At 46.0% G+C, this 15,715-nt stretch overlaps 2 protein-coding genes and 1 long non-coding RNA gene across 4 annotated transcripts in view; 2 read left to right on the top strand and 1 right to left on the bottom strand.

Annotated features, from left to right (window-relative positions):
* The window catches only part of DDRGK1 (DDRGK domain containing 1), a 33,970-nt gene extending 31,253 nt beyond the window's left edge, over positions 1 to 2,717 (top strand). For both annotated transcript variants that reach the window (XM_088660671.1, XM_035101173.3), the window contains 2 exons: positions 294 to 342; positions 2,487 to 2,717. In XM_088660671.1, the coding sequence (XP_088516797.1) occupies positions 294 to 342; positions 2,487 to 2,659 (222 nt within the window). In that variant the 3' untranslated portion in view covers positions 2,660 to 2,717. The remainder of the gene's footprint in view (positions 1 to 293; positions 343 to 2,486) is intronic.
* Positions 978 to 14,610, bottom strand: LOC148687414 (uncharacterized). The gene is made up of 4 exons (XR_015947824.1): positions 14,503 to 14,610; positions 12,281 to 12,384; positions 2,031 to 2,244; positions 978 to 1,106 (listed from the first exon to the last, which is right to left on the bottom strand). It is a non-coding gene; the product is annotated as an uncharacterized LOC148687414 (long non-coding RNA).
* On the top strand, positions 6,141 to 12,397 carry LOC118077553 (uncharacterized). The gene is made up of 4 exons (XM_088660791.1): positions 6,141 to 6,158; positions 7,033 to 7,408; positions 9,188 to 9,352; positions 11,771 to 12,397. The coding sequence occupies exons 1-4, from the start codon at positions 6,141 to 6,143 to the stop codon at positions 11,986 to 11,988; spliced, it is 777 nt and encodes a 258-aa protein (XP_088516917.1). The 3' UTR covers positions 11,989 to 12,397.
* Positions 14,611 to 15,715: the final 1,105 nt, after the last annotated feature.

Raw genomic sequence — 15,715 nt, 5'->3', positions numbered from 1 at the left:
GAAATGCAGATTTCCCGAGGTCCAATCCCCAACCCCTGCCAGGAAGCAGCCCTTACTGAAATCCTGGGGAGCCACTGCCAGTGATCCTGAGCTACGTGGACCAATGGCTTGACTTGACCACTTCCTGGGTTCCTCTCTTTTGACTGGCTCCTGTGCTTTCTGGGTGTCCCCTGAAGCAGACACTTGCCGGGCCTTTGTGGAAAGGCTGGTGTGTTGTGGTGTTGTCTGAAAACATGCCTCTGCACCTGGAAATGTGATATTCGCTGCTTACGGGGTTTGTTTTTCCTCAACAGGATGCAATCAACAGAGTGCAAGACCTGATGACAGATGGAACGCTCACAGGTAACAGTGAAAACATTATGGGGCTCAATCGCTTTGTTTAGACTGAAGCAGCAATGTAGTAGCAGCAGCACCTGAACATCTCGAGTTGATTATTTTTGATATTCAGCTGCTGTTTCAGCTTGGTAACATCCCAGTGCTGAAAATGTCAGCCGTCGGAGTAAAAATAGTTGCAGATGGCTCCAAATTGTTGTTGTTGTTTAGTCATTTCCAACTCTTTGTGACCCCATAGACCAGAGCACGCCAAGCACTCCTGTCTTCCACTGCCTCAGACTCATGTTGGTAGCTTCGAGAACATTGTCCAACCATCTCATCCTCTGTCGTTCCTTTCTCTTTGTGCCCTCAATCTTTCCCAACATCAGAGTCTTTTCCAGGGAGTCTTCTCTTCTCATGAGGTGGCCAAAGTATTGGAGCCTCAGCTTCACGATCTGTCCTTCCAGTGAGCACTCAGGGCTGATTTCCTTCAGAATGGACAGGTTTGATCTTCTTGCAGTCCACGGGACTCTCAAGAGTCTCCTCCAGCACCATAATGCAAAAGTATCAATTCTTCCGCAATCAGCCTTCTTTATGGTCCAGCTCTCACTTTCATACATCCAAATAAGCCAACTCAAACATCAAGGATTACTTCTGAGAAGACTCAGGTCTGGCCATTGTTGTTGGCTGACCAAAATCTGAGATAGTAGAAATAAATTTTGGTGGGTCGAATCCCCACTCAGCCACAGAGCTCAGGCCATTCGTTGCATCTCAGTCTAACGTAGCTGACAAGCCTTTTGGTGAGGATGAAAAAAGGAGAGAGGTGTTAAAGCAGGTCCTTGGAAGAAAGGCTGGGAATGTTATATAGAAGCAAATCTTCTGCATAACAGTTGATGGAGAGGATGCCGCAAAGAGCAGGAGTGCTGCTGCCTTCATGCCCTGCTGTTGGCTTCCCAATAACACATTTTTGCCCACTTTGGGTTCATCAAGACTTCCTGTTGTGCCACATTTCCAGGCACAGGTCTGTGCTTTAAAGCTCCACATCCAAGCGGGATTTGTTTGTTTGTTTGCCCTGCTGCTTTCCTTCCAAAAACCTGCTCTTTACCACTGAATCAGAGCAAACAGCAATCTGCAGAAAACCCGAATTGTCATTGGTTCTAAGTCAGCATTAAAGATCAGGTTTTCCTAGGGAAAGTGGCAGGGCACCAAAAAAATGCTCGGACAGAGCTTTTAAGCATGGACCTTCGGCCAGAAAACAAGAGGCAAAAAGTTTGTGTGGATGACCACTAATGGGAACAGGTATATGGGCTAGGTGGGCTCTGAGTCGGATCAAGCAGACCAATTATAGTCGGATATGGCATTTTTTTAAGGGCTTGCTTTGTTTGTCCTGCTGTTTTTAATTTTTTAAAAAACTTGTAAATCAGCCCACAAAATTTAACTAGTTTGCAGGAATTTCTGTTTGCAAGCTGGGGACAGAGGAGGCCTCCTTCCTCCAACAGCCTAAGAATAATAGTAGTAGTAATAATAATAATAATAATAATAATAATAATAATAATAATAATAATAATAATTTTTATTCCGCTCATCTGACTGGGTTGCCCCAGTCACTCTGGGCGGCTGCCAGCGAAATATTAAAAACACAACAAAACATCAACCATTAAAAACTTCCCTGAACAGGGCTGCCTTCAGATGTCTTCTGAAAGTCAAATAGTTTTTACCTGTTTCACATCTGGTGGGAGGACATTCCACAGGGAGGGTGCCAAGAAGCCTGCTGCATTCCTATACTGGGGTGGAGGAGATTCTTAAAAAGAAGGCTGATTGAATTTTTGTAGATGGGGCCATCAACTCTTTCCTCCTCCATCAAGCGACTTGCTCCAGGCAACACATCCTGCCTCGCCCTTGGCTGGTGATGATAGAGTGATGTAGGCAAAGCTGCCAAGAAGAGTAAAAGCAACCCCCCCCCAACTCCCATTAATTAGCGGAACACTTAAAATCACATTTAGGGCCCTAATGGAACCAATTTGTCAATTAGAGGTTACAGGCCTACTATTTATATCTTGCAGCCGAACCCAAACCTTTGGAGACGGGCTGATTAAGAAATCCTAGCTAGGCAGTAAAACAAAAGTAAAAAGTGCAGCCTGTGGAGCTTAATTCCGGTTTGGCCTTGCCTCTAGGCGTAATCGACGACAGAGGAAAGTTCATCTACATCACGACGGAGGAAATGACAGCCGTGGCCGACTTCATTCGGCGGAGGGGACGCGTCTCCATTACAGAACTGGCTCAGCAGAGCAATTCTCTCATCAACCTAGAACCTGAGGCCAGAGCAATCGCTAAGGGGGTGGCATAAAAAGGCATTATTGTTTTTTTACACTCACAGAGGAAATAAAAGTGTGGTTATAAAACGGGTAAGGTCTCCATCGAGTTTTTGTTGTCCTCCCTCTTGTCATTTCATTTATACGCCACTTAATGCCACGATGGCTTCTAAGCAAAAGAAAAAAATTCCTTCCTTTAGCACCTTAGAGACCAACTATGTTTGTCATTGGCATGAGCTTTCATGTGCATGCACACTTCTTCCGATACCATATTCTTCACTTCTTCAAATACCAGATTCTTCAGATATCTGAAGAAGTGTGCATGCACACGAAAGCTCATACCAATGAGAAGAAGAAGAAGAGTTTGGATTTGATATCCCGCTTTATCACTACCCGAAGGAGTCTCAAGGTGGCTAATAATCTCCTTTCCCTTCCTCCTCCACAACAAACACTCTGTGAGGTGAGTGGGGCTGAGAGACTTCAGAGAAGTGTGACTAGCCCAAGGTCACCCAGCAGCTGCATGTGGAGGAGCGGAGACGCGAACCCGGTTCCCCAGATTACAAGTCTACCGCTCTTAACCACTACACCACACTGGCTCTCTTCTGTAACAAACTTAGTTGGTCACTAAGGTGCTACTGGAAGGATTTGTTTTCTTTTGTTTCGACTACAGCAGACCAACACGGCTACCTACCTGTAACAGCTTCTAAGCAGTTTACAAAACCCAAATGCCAACCATACAACGTTATTAAAATGTGGTGTCGTTTTATGTACTTTCTTATGCTTGCTCAGTACCATACAGAATCAAAAGATGGGTGTTGTCGCAGTTTTTTTAAATAAAAAAAATCAGAATAATTAAAATACATAATGAAGTGGTCTCTTTATAAACTGCAATAAAATAATCAAATTAAAACAGCATATCAATTAAAACAGGAGACTCGGGTGAAGAAATCACCCGATTTCTTGGCGAAAGGCCAAAATAGTGTGTAAAAAAAAGTAAACATGTATATACATATATATATACTGTGTATATATGTGTGTGTGTGTGTGTGTGTGTGTGTGTGTGTGTGTGTGTGTGTGTATGAGACAAATAATTTTGTTTGTTAAGTGGTGATCATCATTCCCTCTGCTCCTTTTCACACCCTGAGTGCCATTGTCTCTATAGTCAAACCAGTGTCACCGTCCACAAGAGAGAGGTATTGGTAGGATTGAACAAACCCGCAGGTTTGCAGAAGTCCAAAAAATAAAAATAAAATAATGTTTCAGGAGGGGAGAGAACTGCCAGAAAAGCAGAGGAGACCTCCAGACAGCATTATGAGGGCTTTGGTGTAATATTTGGAATTAGGGGGCATTCAATAAAGTTGAGTAAACACTTACAATCGACGTAAAAAGGATAAGGGAATACTATTGGATATAAAGAATTTGATATAACGGGTAATATAGCAAGCAGGGGAAGGAAATGTGTTAAAAACCAGAAGACGTTGGGGGGGGGGAAATCTGGGGACTCTTCAGTATGTGATTTGATAAGTTATTATAATGATGGAATAGTAAAACCTAATAAAAAATTATTTAAAAACAATAAAGTTGAACGGAAGGTTCCAGAGAAACAAAAGGAAGTCCTTTTTTAAACAGGTGGCAGAGGGCTTTGTGGGTGCCAGAGGAAGACCACAAGGATACCATTGGACCCACAGTGCCACACTGACAACCCCTGGAGTAGGCTCACGGTTTTAGGGCAGAAATACTACCCAGATAGCACATCTTGCCGGATTATTAGAAGTAGCAGGGTAGTACACAAAATCCAACAAAGATGTCTTACATTATAGATGCAGAGCCACTGCCTATTTAATACACAGCACATTTTCTGGTTTCTGGGGAGCATTGAATGTATATTAAATGTATGTTAAACCACAGAGTCTAGGGCTTGCTGATCAGAAGGTCGGCGGTTCGAATCCCCGCGATGGGGTGAGCTCCCGTTGCTCAGTCCCAGCTCCTGCCAACCTAGCATTTCGAAAGCACACCAGTGCGAGTAGATAAATAGGTGGGAAGGTAAACGATGTTTCTGTGCGCTCTGGTTTCTGTCACGGTGTTCCGTCGCACCAGAAGCGGTTTAGTCCTGCTGGCCACATGACCCGGAAAGCTGTCTGTGGGCAAACGCCGGCTCCCTTGGCCTGAAAGCGAGATGAGCGCCGCAACCCCATAGTCACCTTTGACTGGACTCAAACGTCCAGGGGTCCTTTACCTTTACCCGTTGCTCCCGGTGTAATAATAATAATAATAATAATAATAATAATAATAATAATAATAATAATAATTTATTATTTATACCCCGCCCATCTGGCTTAGTCAGTCATGCTGGCCACATGACCCAGAAGCTGTACAAGCGAGTAAAGTGAGATGAGCGCCAGAACCCCAGAGTCGTCTGCGACTGGACCTAACGGTCAGGGGTCCCTTTACCTTTTTACTTCTGTCAAAAATCCCTGTTGGAGTACTTGAATCTCAGTGCCATCTTGCTCAGAAGTTGAACTGAAGTGTTCCAAGTCGAATCACCCGTGTGATTTTTGAAAATTGAATAATTTGGTGAAAGCTCTGTGCAACTAGATAGCTCCCCACCCCCCAATGACATATAGCCGCCTTGGTGGAAGATTTCAGTGTGGGTGGATGGATGGGAGTTGGAGCCCCACAACATCTGAACATAAGAACCCGAGGAGAGCCTGCAGGATCAGGCCCGATGCTCCAGTGATCACAGTGGCCCGATGCTCCAGTGGGAAACCTTGCCATCAGGATTCGAACACAAGAGCCCTCTCCCCTCCCGTGGCAACTGGTATTCAGAAGCATCACTAGCCAACATGGCTAGTAGCCATCGAAAGACCTCTGTCATGAATTTGTCCAATCCTCTTTTAAAGCCACCCAATCCTCTTTTAAGGCCATCCTTGCCTCCTGAGGGAGCGAGTTCCACAGTTCAGCCATGTGGCAGGCCTACGGTTCTCCATCCCTAGCGCTGAGGTGACCAATGCGCCGGCAGCTGTGGCAACAGAACAGTTGCCATTCCATTGTTTTGCCGCAGAGGTTCTCTGGGCTGCTCTCGCTTCCATGTGTGATGATACACAGCCACATGGGACTGGAGGGAAACACGCAGCCATGCCACAAAAAAACAAAGTCTCGGTGAGCTGCCATGTGCAGGGTGCAAGGCGAATGTGGGGAGGTTACGGTTGGGGCAACCTCGAGCGCATAACAGTTGGGACAACCTCGAGCGCATAACAGTTGAGGCTGGGCCTGAGGTAGAGGCCTGAGGAGCTGGCGTCGTATGTGCGCAGACAAAGGCCTTGCGCCTCGGGCACCCCTGTGTGTGGCAAAGTGAAGGCCTTTCCGTAAGCTGGGCCGAGCTAATAAAAGGGGCCAAGCCATGAGGCCAGAATCCATGCCATAAGTGAGAGGTTAGGCCTCAGTTTGAGGCCCCAGGAGGCATAGCTTCTCGCAGGGCCTTCCCAAGACATTTTGCAGCCTGAGGTGGAGGACAAGATGGTGCCCTCCCCGAAGGTTCGTGGACACAGGCGCCGCAACCTATATGGCGGCCATCCTCTTGTGATTAAAAAATAGGATGTCCCGGTTTTCAGACCCTCCCAAGTGTCCCTATTTTCCAGAGACAATCTCAGATTTACAGAAGCCGTAAATTTTTTGAGCCTGGAATGCCCCACTTTCCCTTAGGACACCCCTATTTTTAATCTCTGTTGGAAGCCGCCCAGAGGGTCTCTAGAGCAGTGGTTCCCAACCTTTTTTTATTTTAATTCTTTAGGCCATGCCCCACCTAAGCATCTCTAAAATCCTGTTGCCACCCCCATGACATATAATTCTAATTATTCAAAAAGTGACCTATTTACGTGGAGGAAACCTAAAAGGCCATTCACTGTTAATAACTCATTCTCGAATTGCCCCCCCCCCTTAATGTGCCCCACATTGGGAACCACGGGTCTAGAGTTATGTGACCCCTTGAGCCAAGGAGATCAGTCACTAGGCAACTTTCAGAAAACATCTGAAGGCAGTCCTGTATAGAGAAGTTTTTTAAAAATGTTTAATTATGTTTTTATATATGTTGGAAGCCACCCAGAGTGATTGGGGCAACCCAGTCAGATAGGCGGGATCTAAATAATAAAATGATGATGATGATGGAATAGGACGTCCCTATTTGCATCGGAGAAATGTTTTTTTCTGGGATACTTGGGGGTTATGTACATGGGGCCAAAGTCAGCTTCAGATTTTTCACGGGAAGGAGGCCTGCAACAGTTGTGGAAAAAATAGCTCCCTGGATGCATTGAGAGCCACAGTGGGCAGGACACAGAGAACCATAGAGTTGGAAGGGACCCCTGGAGGTTCTCTAGTCCAACCCCCTGCAATGCAGGAACCTTGATCCCAGCATCCGTGGCATGTATGGAACTGGCCCCACCCTTTGTCTTTGCGGCAGGTCCACGATTGCAAGTTGCACAAAGAATCGACCCGGTCGCAGTCTGATGAGCTGCTGAGCGTCCTGCTGGCGGCGAGAGGCGTGCGGGCCCGCTCCGTCCACCAACAGCTCCCCGCCTTGTATCTGCCCACCATCTACCGCCTGCTGGCTGCTCTGATGCAGTGCCTGAGCCTGGCCAGCCTCTGCATAGCCGTTACCCTGGTCAAGTGGGTGGCCGTGGTTCAATCCCCGTACACCAAGCAGCCGAAACGGTGGGTAATGTACAATTTCGGGGTGCCCGACGTGCTGGAAGTGGTCGATGCACAGCAAAGCAACGGCACAGACATTCGTAAGAGGACCTTCTCCCCAAACAGCCCCTGCTCCTGCGCCGTTTCAGGGTGGGTGGGGATTCTGCACGAAGGGGGCCCAAATCTAGTCCACTCCCCCTGTTCCACATAGGGATCAAACCCGCAACCTTGGTGTTATCAGCTAGGCATAGGTGGGTGTGTTTTCTTTACGTTGCTTTCATTCACTCTTGTGGTTCGCTGTTCAAACTATTTTAAAATTAGGAGTACAACCCCACCCCACCCCTCTAAAAGTATATTTAAATCACTTGCTTTTCAAAAAGCTTTTGCAAAAGCTCAGATTGTTTTGCTGGAGCCTTGTATTTTTGTCCATGGTTGTCATAAATAACAGTGGAACCTCGGTTTATGAACACCTCGGTTTACGAATTTTCGGTTTATGAACGCTGCGGACCCATCTGGAACGGATTAATTCACTTTCCACTACTTTCAATGGGAAAGTTCGCTTCAGTTTATGAACACTTCAGTTTATGCACAGACTTCCGGAAACAATTGTGTTCATAAACCGAAGTACCACTGTATTGTTACCGTACTGAGTGAATAGTGAATACAAAGTTCTACTCCCTGAAGACCCTGAACTTGCTACTTTCACAAAACAGGTTGAGCGATTTGCTGAGCTGACACCAAGGGACAGGCTCTGCTGTGCTGCTCCCTCTCTCTGAGTCCTCTTCAGAAAAAATTATTATTATTATTATTATTATTATTATTATTATTATTATTATTATTATTATTATTCCCCCGCCTTTTCACCTGACAGTGAAGGCCGTTTACAGATAAAAATAAGAGCAGCAAAAAACACAGAGGGAAAACAACTGAAAATCAATTAAACATAGATATAATTAAAACCAGCACCACCCTTTTCATTAGAAGCATTCAGTACCCAAAAGCCTGTTGGAACAAGAAATCTTCACTTGCCAACAAACGAACAACAAGGAGGGGGCCAGTTTGACTTCTTTAGGGAGCGACTTCCAAAGTCTTGCTTCAGGACTTGGCAGGCAGACTGGCAAGGTTTAACAAACCAGAGCATCTCTAGATAAAAGCGCCATGGGTACCACATGCTGGGTTAGGAGCTCTGCTGCCAGTCAGAACACACAGCCTTGGGGTTCGGTGGATCCAGCATCCTGTTCTCACAAGATGTAGCCAACCAGAATGCCTGTGTCAAACCAACAAGCAGGACCTGAGCACAACTTGAGCACTTTCCCTTCCTGTGGTTTCCAGCAACTGGTATTCGGAAGCATCGCTGCCTCCGACTGTGGAGGCAGAGAAGAGCCATCCTGGCTAGGAGCTATCGACAGCCCTCTTGTCCGTCTCTTTGCCACAGTCCTCTTTTAAAGCCGTCTAGGTTGGTGTCCACCACTGCCTCCTGTGGCAGTGAGTTCCATAGTTTAACAGAGAGATGGCCATATATAGCATGTAACGGAGCATCTGATTTGCATGGAGAAGGACGCGGGTTCCGCCTCCAGGATCTCCATTTAAAGTTAGGAAAGGCTTTTGACATGCCTGAACGAAACCTTGGAAAGCTACTGCCTCTCATCCTGGACCATACTTAGTTTGGTAGTCTAATGATCTGACTCTGTATCAGGCAACTTCCTGTGTTCCTCAATAAGCTCACCAAACTACACTCACAGGATTCTTTGGGGGAGGCCTCGGCAGTTGGGTTGGAAAAATGGCTACAAATTGATTCCGTTTTTTGAGCAGATGCATTGTGCTTTTAATAGAAATCACAGTTTGCCATATGATTTTTCCTCTCCTTTCTATTCCGACAGCGAACGTTCATTTCTTTCCCGACAGTGATTGCGTGCTGTGGCTTATCGGCATTTGTTTCGTGGGCATGTCCTTGGGCTTCGTGGCTTTCCTCCTGGATTTCATAGAAATTGAAATCCTAGGCAAGCATAGAATGGCCGTTGCCACCTCCCTGCACATTTTGTCAGGTAATTTGCCAGTTTCTAGATAGACTTGCCGGTTCTTTTGCATCTAACACTGATAAGGGAACCAGGCAGAGGGCCTTCTCGGTAGTGGAACCCACCCTGTGGAATGCCCTCCCACCAGAGGTCAAAGAGAACAACAATTACCAGACCTTTAGAAGGCATCTCAAGACAGCCCTGTTTGGGGAAGCTTTTAATGTTTGATGGATTTCTGTATTTTAATGTTTTGTTGGAAGCTGCCCAGAGTGGCTGGGGGAACCCGGCCAGATGGGTGGGGTATAAATAATAAATTATTATTATTATTATTATTATTATTATTATTATTAGGGACAGCTTCAACTCAACCCATAATTGCATTGGTATATATATAAAAAACTGAGCAAGGGAAATCAACTCAACCCATAATTGCATTGGTATAAAAAAAAAAACTGAGCAAGGGAAATCTTCAATTTGCATGCACAGCAGGCTCAGAAAAGAGAGTGGTGTTCCGTGGCTCACAGAACAATAAGTGACTGTTGTGGGGAATGGAAAACCGAGGTGGAGGAATGCAATGGGGAAATCTGGGAGAGGGGATGGCTGGCTTGAACCCTGGACAGGAACACCCCACAAAGCAATGTGTTGTTGAGGGTCCCGATTGTTTTCATGGTGGTTGTGGAAGATGCACCAGTGAATAAGGCACAAGACACGGAAAATTCCCAAAGAGCCCACAGTCAAAATCTAGGCATCAGTGAGAGAACAAAAGTAATGGGCATAAATTTTCTGGGTGTGCCTTGCACATTCATCCACAAAGAGAAGGCAGAGTAGATTTAAAATAATAATAAATAATAAATTATTATTATTTAGGGAAGCTTTTAATGTTTAATAGATTATTGTATTTTAATGTTCTGTTGGAAGCCGCCCAGAGTGGCTGGGGAGGCCCAGCCAGATGGACGGGGTATAAATAATAAATTATTATTAAATTATTAAATTTAATTTATACCTGACTCACCCATATCTCTCCAATTGGGCCCTGTGAGGTTACAATGTGACTGAGAGTAGTTTAATAAAACTTTGCATGCCATGCTGGTGGAATCTACACACATATAAAAACCGTTCTGAAAATGCTTTTTTTAAAAAAAAAAAAAGTTTTAAAAAATGCATTGCATTTATAAGTCTTGCCATCGCCATCTAGTGTCACATTGTGTATTGCACTTAAAACACACCTAAAACGTTTTATTTGCAGTTGTATAGCTGAGTCCATAATGAGAAAGGGGTTGTGGGGAATTTAATGCAAACAAATGCAACTAAGCATAGATTGCCAGTAAGCAACGGGGTTAAGATTTGTATTTGTCTGCATTGATTTTCTCACACCCTACATGCCATGGGGGGGGGGTCCGCTTCACATTTATGTCAACAACTTTGCTGGCTCAGGGTATCAATAATCCCAAACTGGGCTGAATGTTTGGGGAAAGGCTGTAGCTCCATCGTAAAGGGTCTGCCTTCCACACGGTAGCTCCCAGGTTACCTTGCCTGGCATCTCTAGGTAGGACTGGGAACAACCCTTACCTGAAATGCTGGAGAGCTGCTGCCAGTCAGTGTTGACAACATTGGGTCAAATGGACCAATGGTCTGACTCTGTATAAGGCAGCTTCTTGCAGTGATAGGGGATGGGGCCTTCTCCATGGCGGTTCCCTGGTTGTGGAACTCACACCCTCTGGAGATACGGCAGTCCCCCTCCATAACAGAAGGCAATAAAAGCTATACCTTTTTTCATGCAGGCGTTTGGGTGCAACACTGTAGGTGGAATCTGTTTTCTTTTTATCGCTGCTGAACTGTTTCATTGGTGGAATGGCTTTTAACGGACATTTAGATTTTATGTGTTGTTTTAAATAGTCTTGTGCATCATCCTGAAATCCTTCTGGACGAAGGGGGTCTCAGGATAGATAGACAGAAGAGAGATGATGATAGATAGATAGATAGATAGATAGATAGATAGATAGATAGATGATAGATAGATAGATAGATAGATAGATAGATAGATAGATAGATAGATATAGATCAGGGGTCCCCAGACTATGGCCCGGGGGCTACATACGGCCTCCGAGGCTCTTTTATGCGGCCCCCGGGGACCCCCGCTGCCCGCGGCTGCCAACTTCTGACCCAGAAAAGCGATAGAAATAGCTTGTGTGCACGTGCAAGCATCATTTCCGGTGTACTTCTGGGTCGGAGGAGGCTTCTGCACATGCGCACAAGCTATTTCCGGTGCTTTCCTGGTCGGGGGTGTGCCAGAAATAGCGTTTGCGCATGTGCATGGGTGCGCACAGCCGCGTGCTCCCGCACCCCCGCGCACGCTCCCCTACCCTCCGGCCCACCACGCATCCGGCCCAAAGAATTGCACTCTAATGAGACCTTTCTAATGGCCTTTCTTTTTCCCTCCCTCTGCAGGCATCTTCCTTGTAATCCTCCTTGGAATCTGTTTCTGGTGTTTCGTGAAGGTTAACGAACGGATCTACAGGGATGATCTGAAGAAAGCCGAGTTGCTCAGTTTCCTAGGAGAGAGTTTTTATATCGTCCTGCTGTCCCTTTTTTTCGTGAGCTTAGCTAGCACACTAAGCTTTCTGTCGATGAAGCTGAACAGACAAGGATCGCGTCAGCTCAGCTGAAAACGGTGGAGAGAAGCCCACAAGTTGCTGCACAATCTAAACACCGTGCCAATGGTCTGCTTCTGAAACCATGGTTTGTGAAGCCTGGAACAAAGGTGAAAACCATGAATTCACGTGGAAAGTCCTGGTTTGTTTAAGTTATAAAACGGGGACTCTGGTTTGCTGTTAGTGTACTAGCTAGGATATGAAGCGATGATTGTCAACCAATGTTGTCCATTTTGTGTGTAGTGGGGAATTCTGGTTTAAAGAAAACCTGCCAGAGCAGGAGGGGAGGAGCAAGAGATGTTCCTACCGTAGCTGTTGTTTATGAAGGTGAGAAGATTGCATCCAAATCTGGCCATCGTTGCGACCACCAACCAAATCACACTGCTTTTCAATAAAGATTGGCAAATAAACCTAGGCAAGAAACAACATCTTGTTTGGTGTTCTGTTCCAAAACCACCAGTTCCAGGTTTATGTATAATAATAATAATAATAATAATAATAATAATAATAATAATAATAATTTATTATTCATACCCCGCCCATCTGGCCGGGTCTCCCCAGCCACTCTGGGCGGCTTCCAACAGAAGAATAAAACACAACAATCTATTAAATATTAAAAGCCTCCCTGAACAGGGCTGCCTTCAGATGTCTTCTAAAAGTCTGGTAGTTGTTTTCCTTTTTGACATCTGTTGGGAGGACGTTCCACAGGGCAGGTGCCACCACCGAGAAGGCCCTCTGCCTAGTTCCCTGCAACTTGGCTTCTCGCAACGAGGGAACCGCCAGAAGGCCCTCGGTGCTGGACCTCATTGTCCAGGCAGAATGATGGGGGTGGAGACGCTCCTTCAGGTATACTGGACCGAGGCCATTTAGGGCTTTAAAGGTCAGCACCAACACTTTGAATTGTGCTCAGAAACGTACTGGGAGCCAATGTAGATCTTTCAAGACCGGTGTTATGTGGTCTCGGCGGCCGCTCCCAGTCACCAATCTAGCTGCCGCATTCTGGATTAGTTGTAGTTTCCGAGTCACCTTCAAAGGTAGCCCCACGTAGAGCGCATTGCAGTAGTCCAAGCGGGAGATAACTAGAGCATGTATCCAGCCTCCAGGAACCAGCAGCTCTTTGGGTACCATTTCTTATGCAGCGAGGAGATTGATCCAAAGGAAGAGAGGCAACAACGGGATGAATTGTTTGCTAAAGAGCTAGTGGCCCTGAAAATACATTTGCACGGCTTAGGACTGTAGGAGTCGTTTTTTTTTCTTTCAAGATGAATGATGTCAGCGTCATCTCCTAAGGTTTCAGAAGTGGGCAGGACCCAAGTCTTCCTTTCTCCCCGTGTTGCAATGTCCCCTTGTTCATGGTCCATATCAGGTTAGCATGATGTTTGCAACATCGGGTGGGGAGGAGAGGGAACAGAGGAATCCCAAGGTAGCCTTAGAGCAAGGAAAATCTGCTGGAAGTGAAAGCAGCTAGCTATTCATCTCATCAGCGTACATCAGGCCTACAGCCCTGGTGCCATTAAAAAAAAGCAGTTTCAGGAGGTGAGAAGGAATTTGGAGTGAAGAAGCAGGGGGTAATTTAACCCATTCTATGTCTACAGATTCTTTGGTTTGCCTCCCCCACTCCCACCCCAGCTGCTTGCCCCAGCACCTCCATGGTCCCAAAATCTGCATTTAGCTTTTTTAAAAAACTCATTGAGAGACACCCATTTGGGCAGAGAAGCTACAGATGGGAAATTTATTTCTGATTCTCTGCCCCTCTCCTGAATCTGCCTTTCCTTCATTAAGAAACAGCGCTGGGCAATGCTTAAGTTTATATACAAGTCCTGTTATTCAGCCCTCAATTCCCAGTTCTTTATAAAACTACTGAAAACTGCAGCTGGAGAATGTGCCATAATATTTGGTGGGATAGGGTATGCGCCGACTCCTTGTACCATAGACAAATTTGAGTCTTTTTGGTGCAAGTCAGCAAGTCAAGAGTCATGTTTTCTCAGCCTAACCTACCTCGCAGGCTTGCCGTGAGGATAAAATGGGGAGGGGGGGAGAACAGTGCCACCTTGATTTCCTGGGAGGAAAAGGCGGAGTAAAAATATAATACTGTAATATTTTTCGTAGCAAAAATATATCAGGAGCGGCCTGCAGCCTAACCACCGAAATAACTTTGTGCGAATGAATCAGAACGGATGCTCATTGCTGTATGACTGCCCTGTCTAGCCCCCTCATAAGCCTTGTGCAATCAACTTGGGAGGAATCCTGAATAAACAGCTTGTCTGGAGGGGGTCTGTACTGCCGTGGTCCAAAAATGGGACAATCTGTGCCTTGCCCAGGGGGTGGCAGCAGTGTCTCTCGAATGTCTGTGTGTCACGTCTCTATAGCAACCGTGCACAAGCATGGCAGAGGAACTGTGGAGGGCAACAGCAAGGTTACAAGATGCTCCGCTCCTGCAATTCAAACAGCAGGTTGGCTCGCCTAGAGTCGCGCCGCTTAGTGAAAGTTTCATTACCTATTCTTCCCTTCATTCCCCCCCCCCACCACCACCAAAGTCATGCACTGGACTCCTCAGGCGCTGGATCCCATTTCTGCCCGCAGGTTCCCAGGGCTCTTTGCCTCCATTCGAGGTTAATCATTCACTTTTTAATTTCATTTATTTATTTATTTCACCGAGCCAACGATTTGTACTATGAATAGAGTCATTGTGCGCAGCGGGACCGAGCCCCAACCCCAAACAATGGAGCAATTGGGGGGGGGGCGGGAGAGGAAAGTGGAAAGAGGAGATATCCAAGAAGTGCACCAGCCAACAATAACAGGAGCTAAGCAGAGCAGCCGTGGGTGCAGACTCCATAAACTGGGTGCCAGGATTGTACGTAACTCATTCCCCAACTTTTATTTCTATCTACCCCATTCGTTCCACTGTGCATCCGCGCTAATCAAGCAAACTCCTCTGCAGCTGATTATTGCTGCATGCAGGATGATCTCGGTCTTCTCAATCAATTGTACGAATGCCATTAGCCAAAAAAATAAATAAGCAGAACAATAAAAGGAATCATAGAATCATAGAATCATAGAGTTGGAAGAGACCACAAGGGCCATCCAGTCCAACCCCCTGCCAAGCAGGAAACACCATCAAAGCATTCCTGACAGATGGCTGTCAAGCCTCTGCTTAAAGACCTCCAAAGAAGGAGACTCCACCACACTCCTTGGCAGCAAATTCCACTGCCGAACAGCTCTTACTGTCAGGAAGTTCTTCCTAATGTTTAGGTGGAATTTTCTTTCTTGTAGTTTGAATCCGTTGCTCCGTGTCCGCTTCTCTGGAGCAGCAGAAAACAACCTTTCTCCCTCCTCTATATGACATCCTTTTATATATTTGAACATGGTTATCATATCACCCCTTAACCTTCTCTTCTCCAGGCTAAACATACCCAGCTCCCTAAGCCGTTCCTCATAAGGCATCGTTTCCAGGCCTTTGACCATTTTGGTTGCCCTCTTCTGGACACGTTCCAGCTTATCAGTATCCTTCTTGAACTGTGGTGCCCAGAACTGGACACAGTACTCCAGGTGAGGTCTGACCTGAGCAGAATACAGTGGTACTATTACTTCCCTTGATCTAGATGCTATACTCCTATTGATGCAGCCCAGAATTGCATTGGCTTTTTTAGCTGCTGCATCACACTGCTGACTCATGTCAAGTTTGTGGTCTACCAAGACTCCTAGATCCTTTTCACATGTACTGCTCTCAAGCCAGGTAGCT

This window comes from Zootoca vivipara, chromosome Z1 (genome assembly GCF_965207765.1).
Source record: "Zootoca vivipara chromosome Z1, rZooViv2.hap1.1, whole genome shotgun sequence".
NCBI classification, from domain to species: Eukaryota; Metazoa; Chordata; class Lepidosauria; order Squamata; family Lacertidae; genus Zootoca; species Zootoca vivipara.
This window is presented reverse-complemented; position numbering and strand designations above follow the sequence as displayed.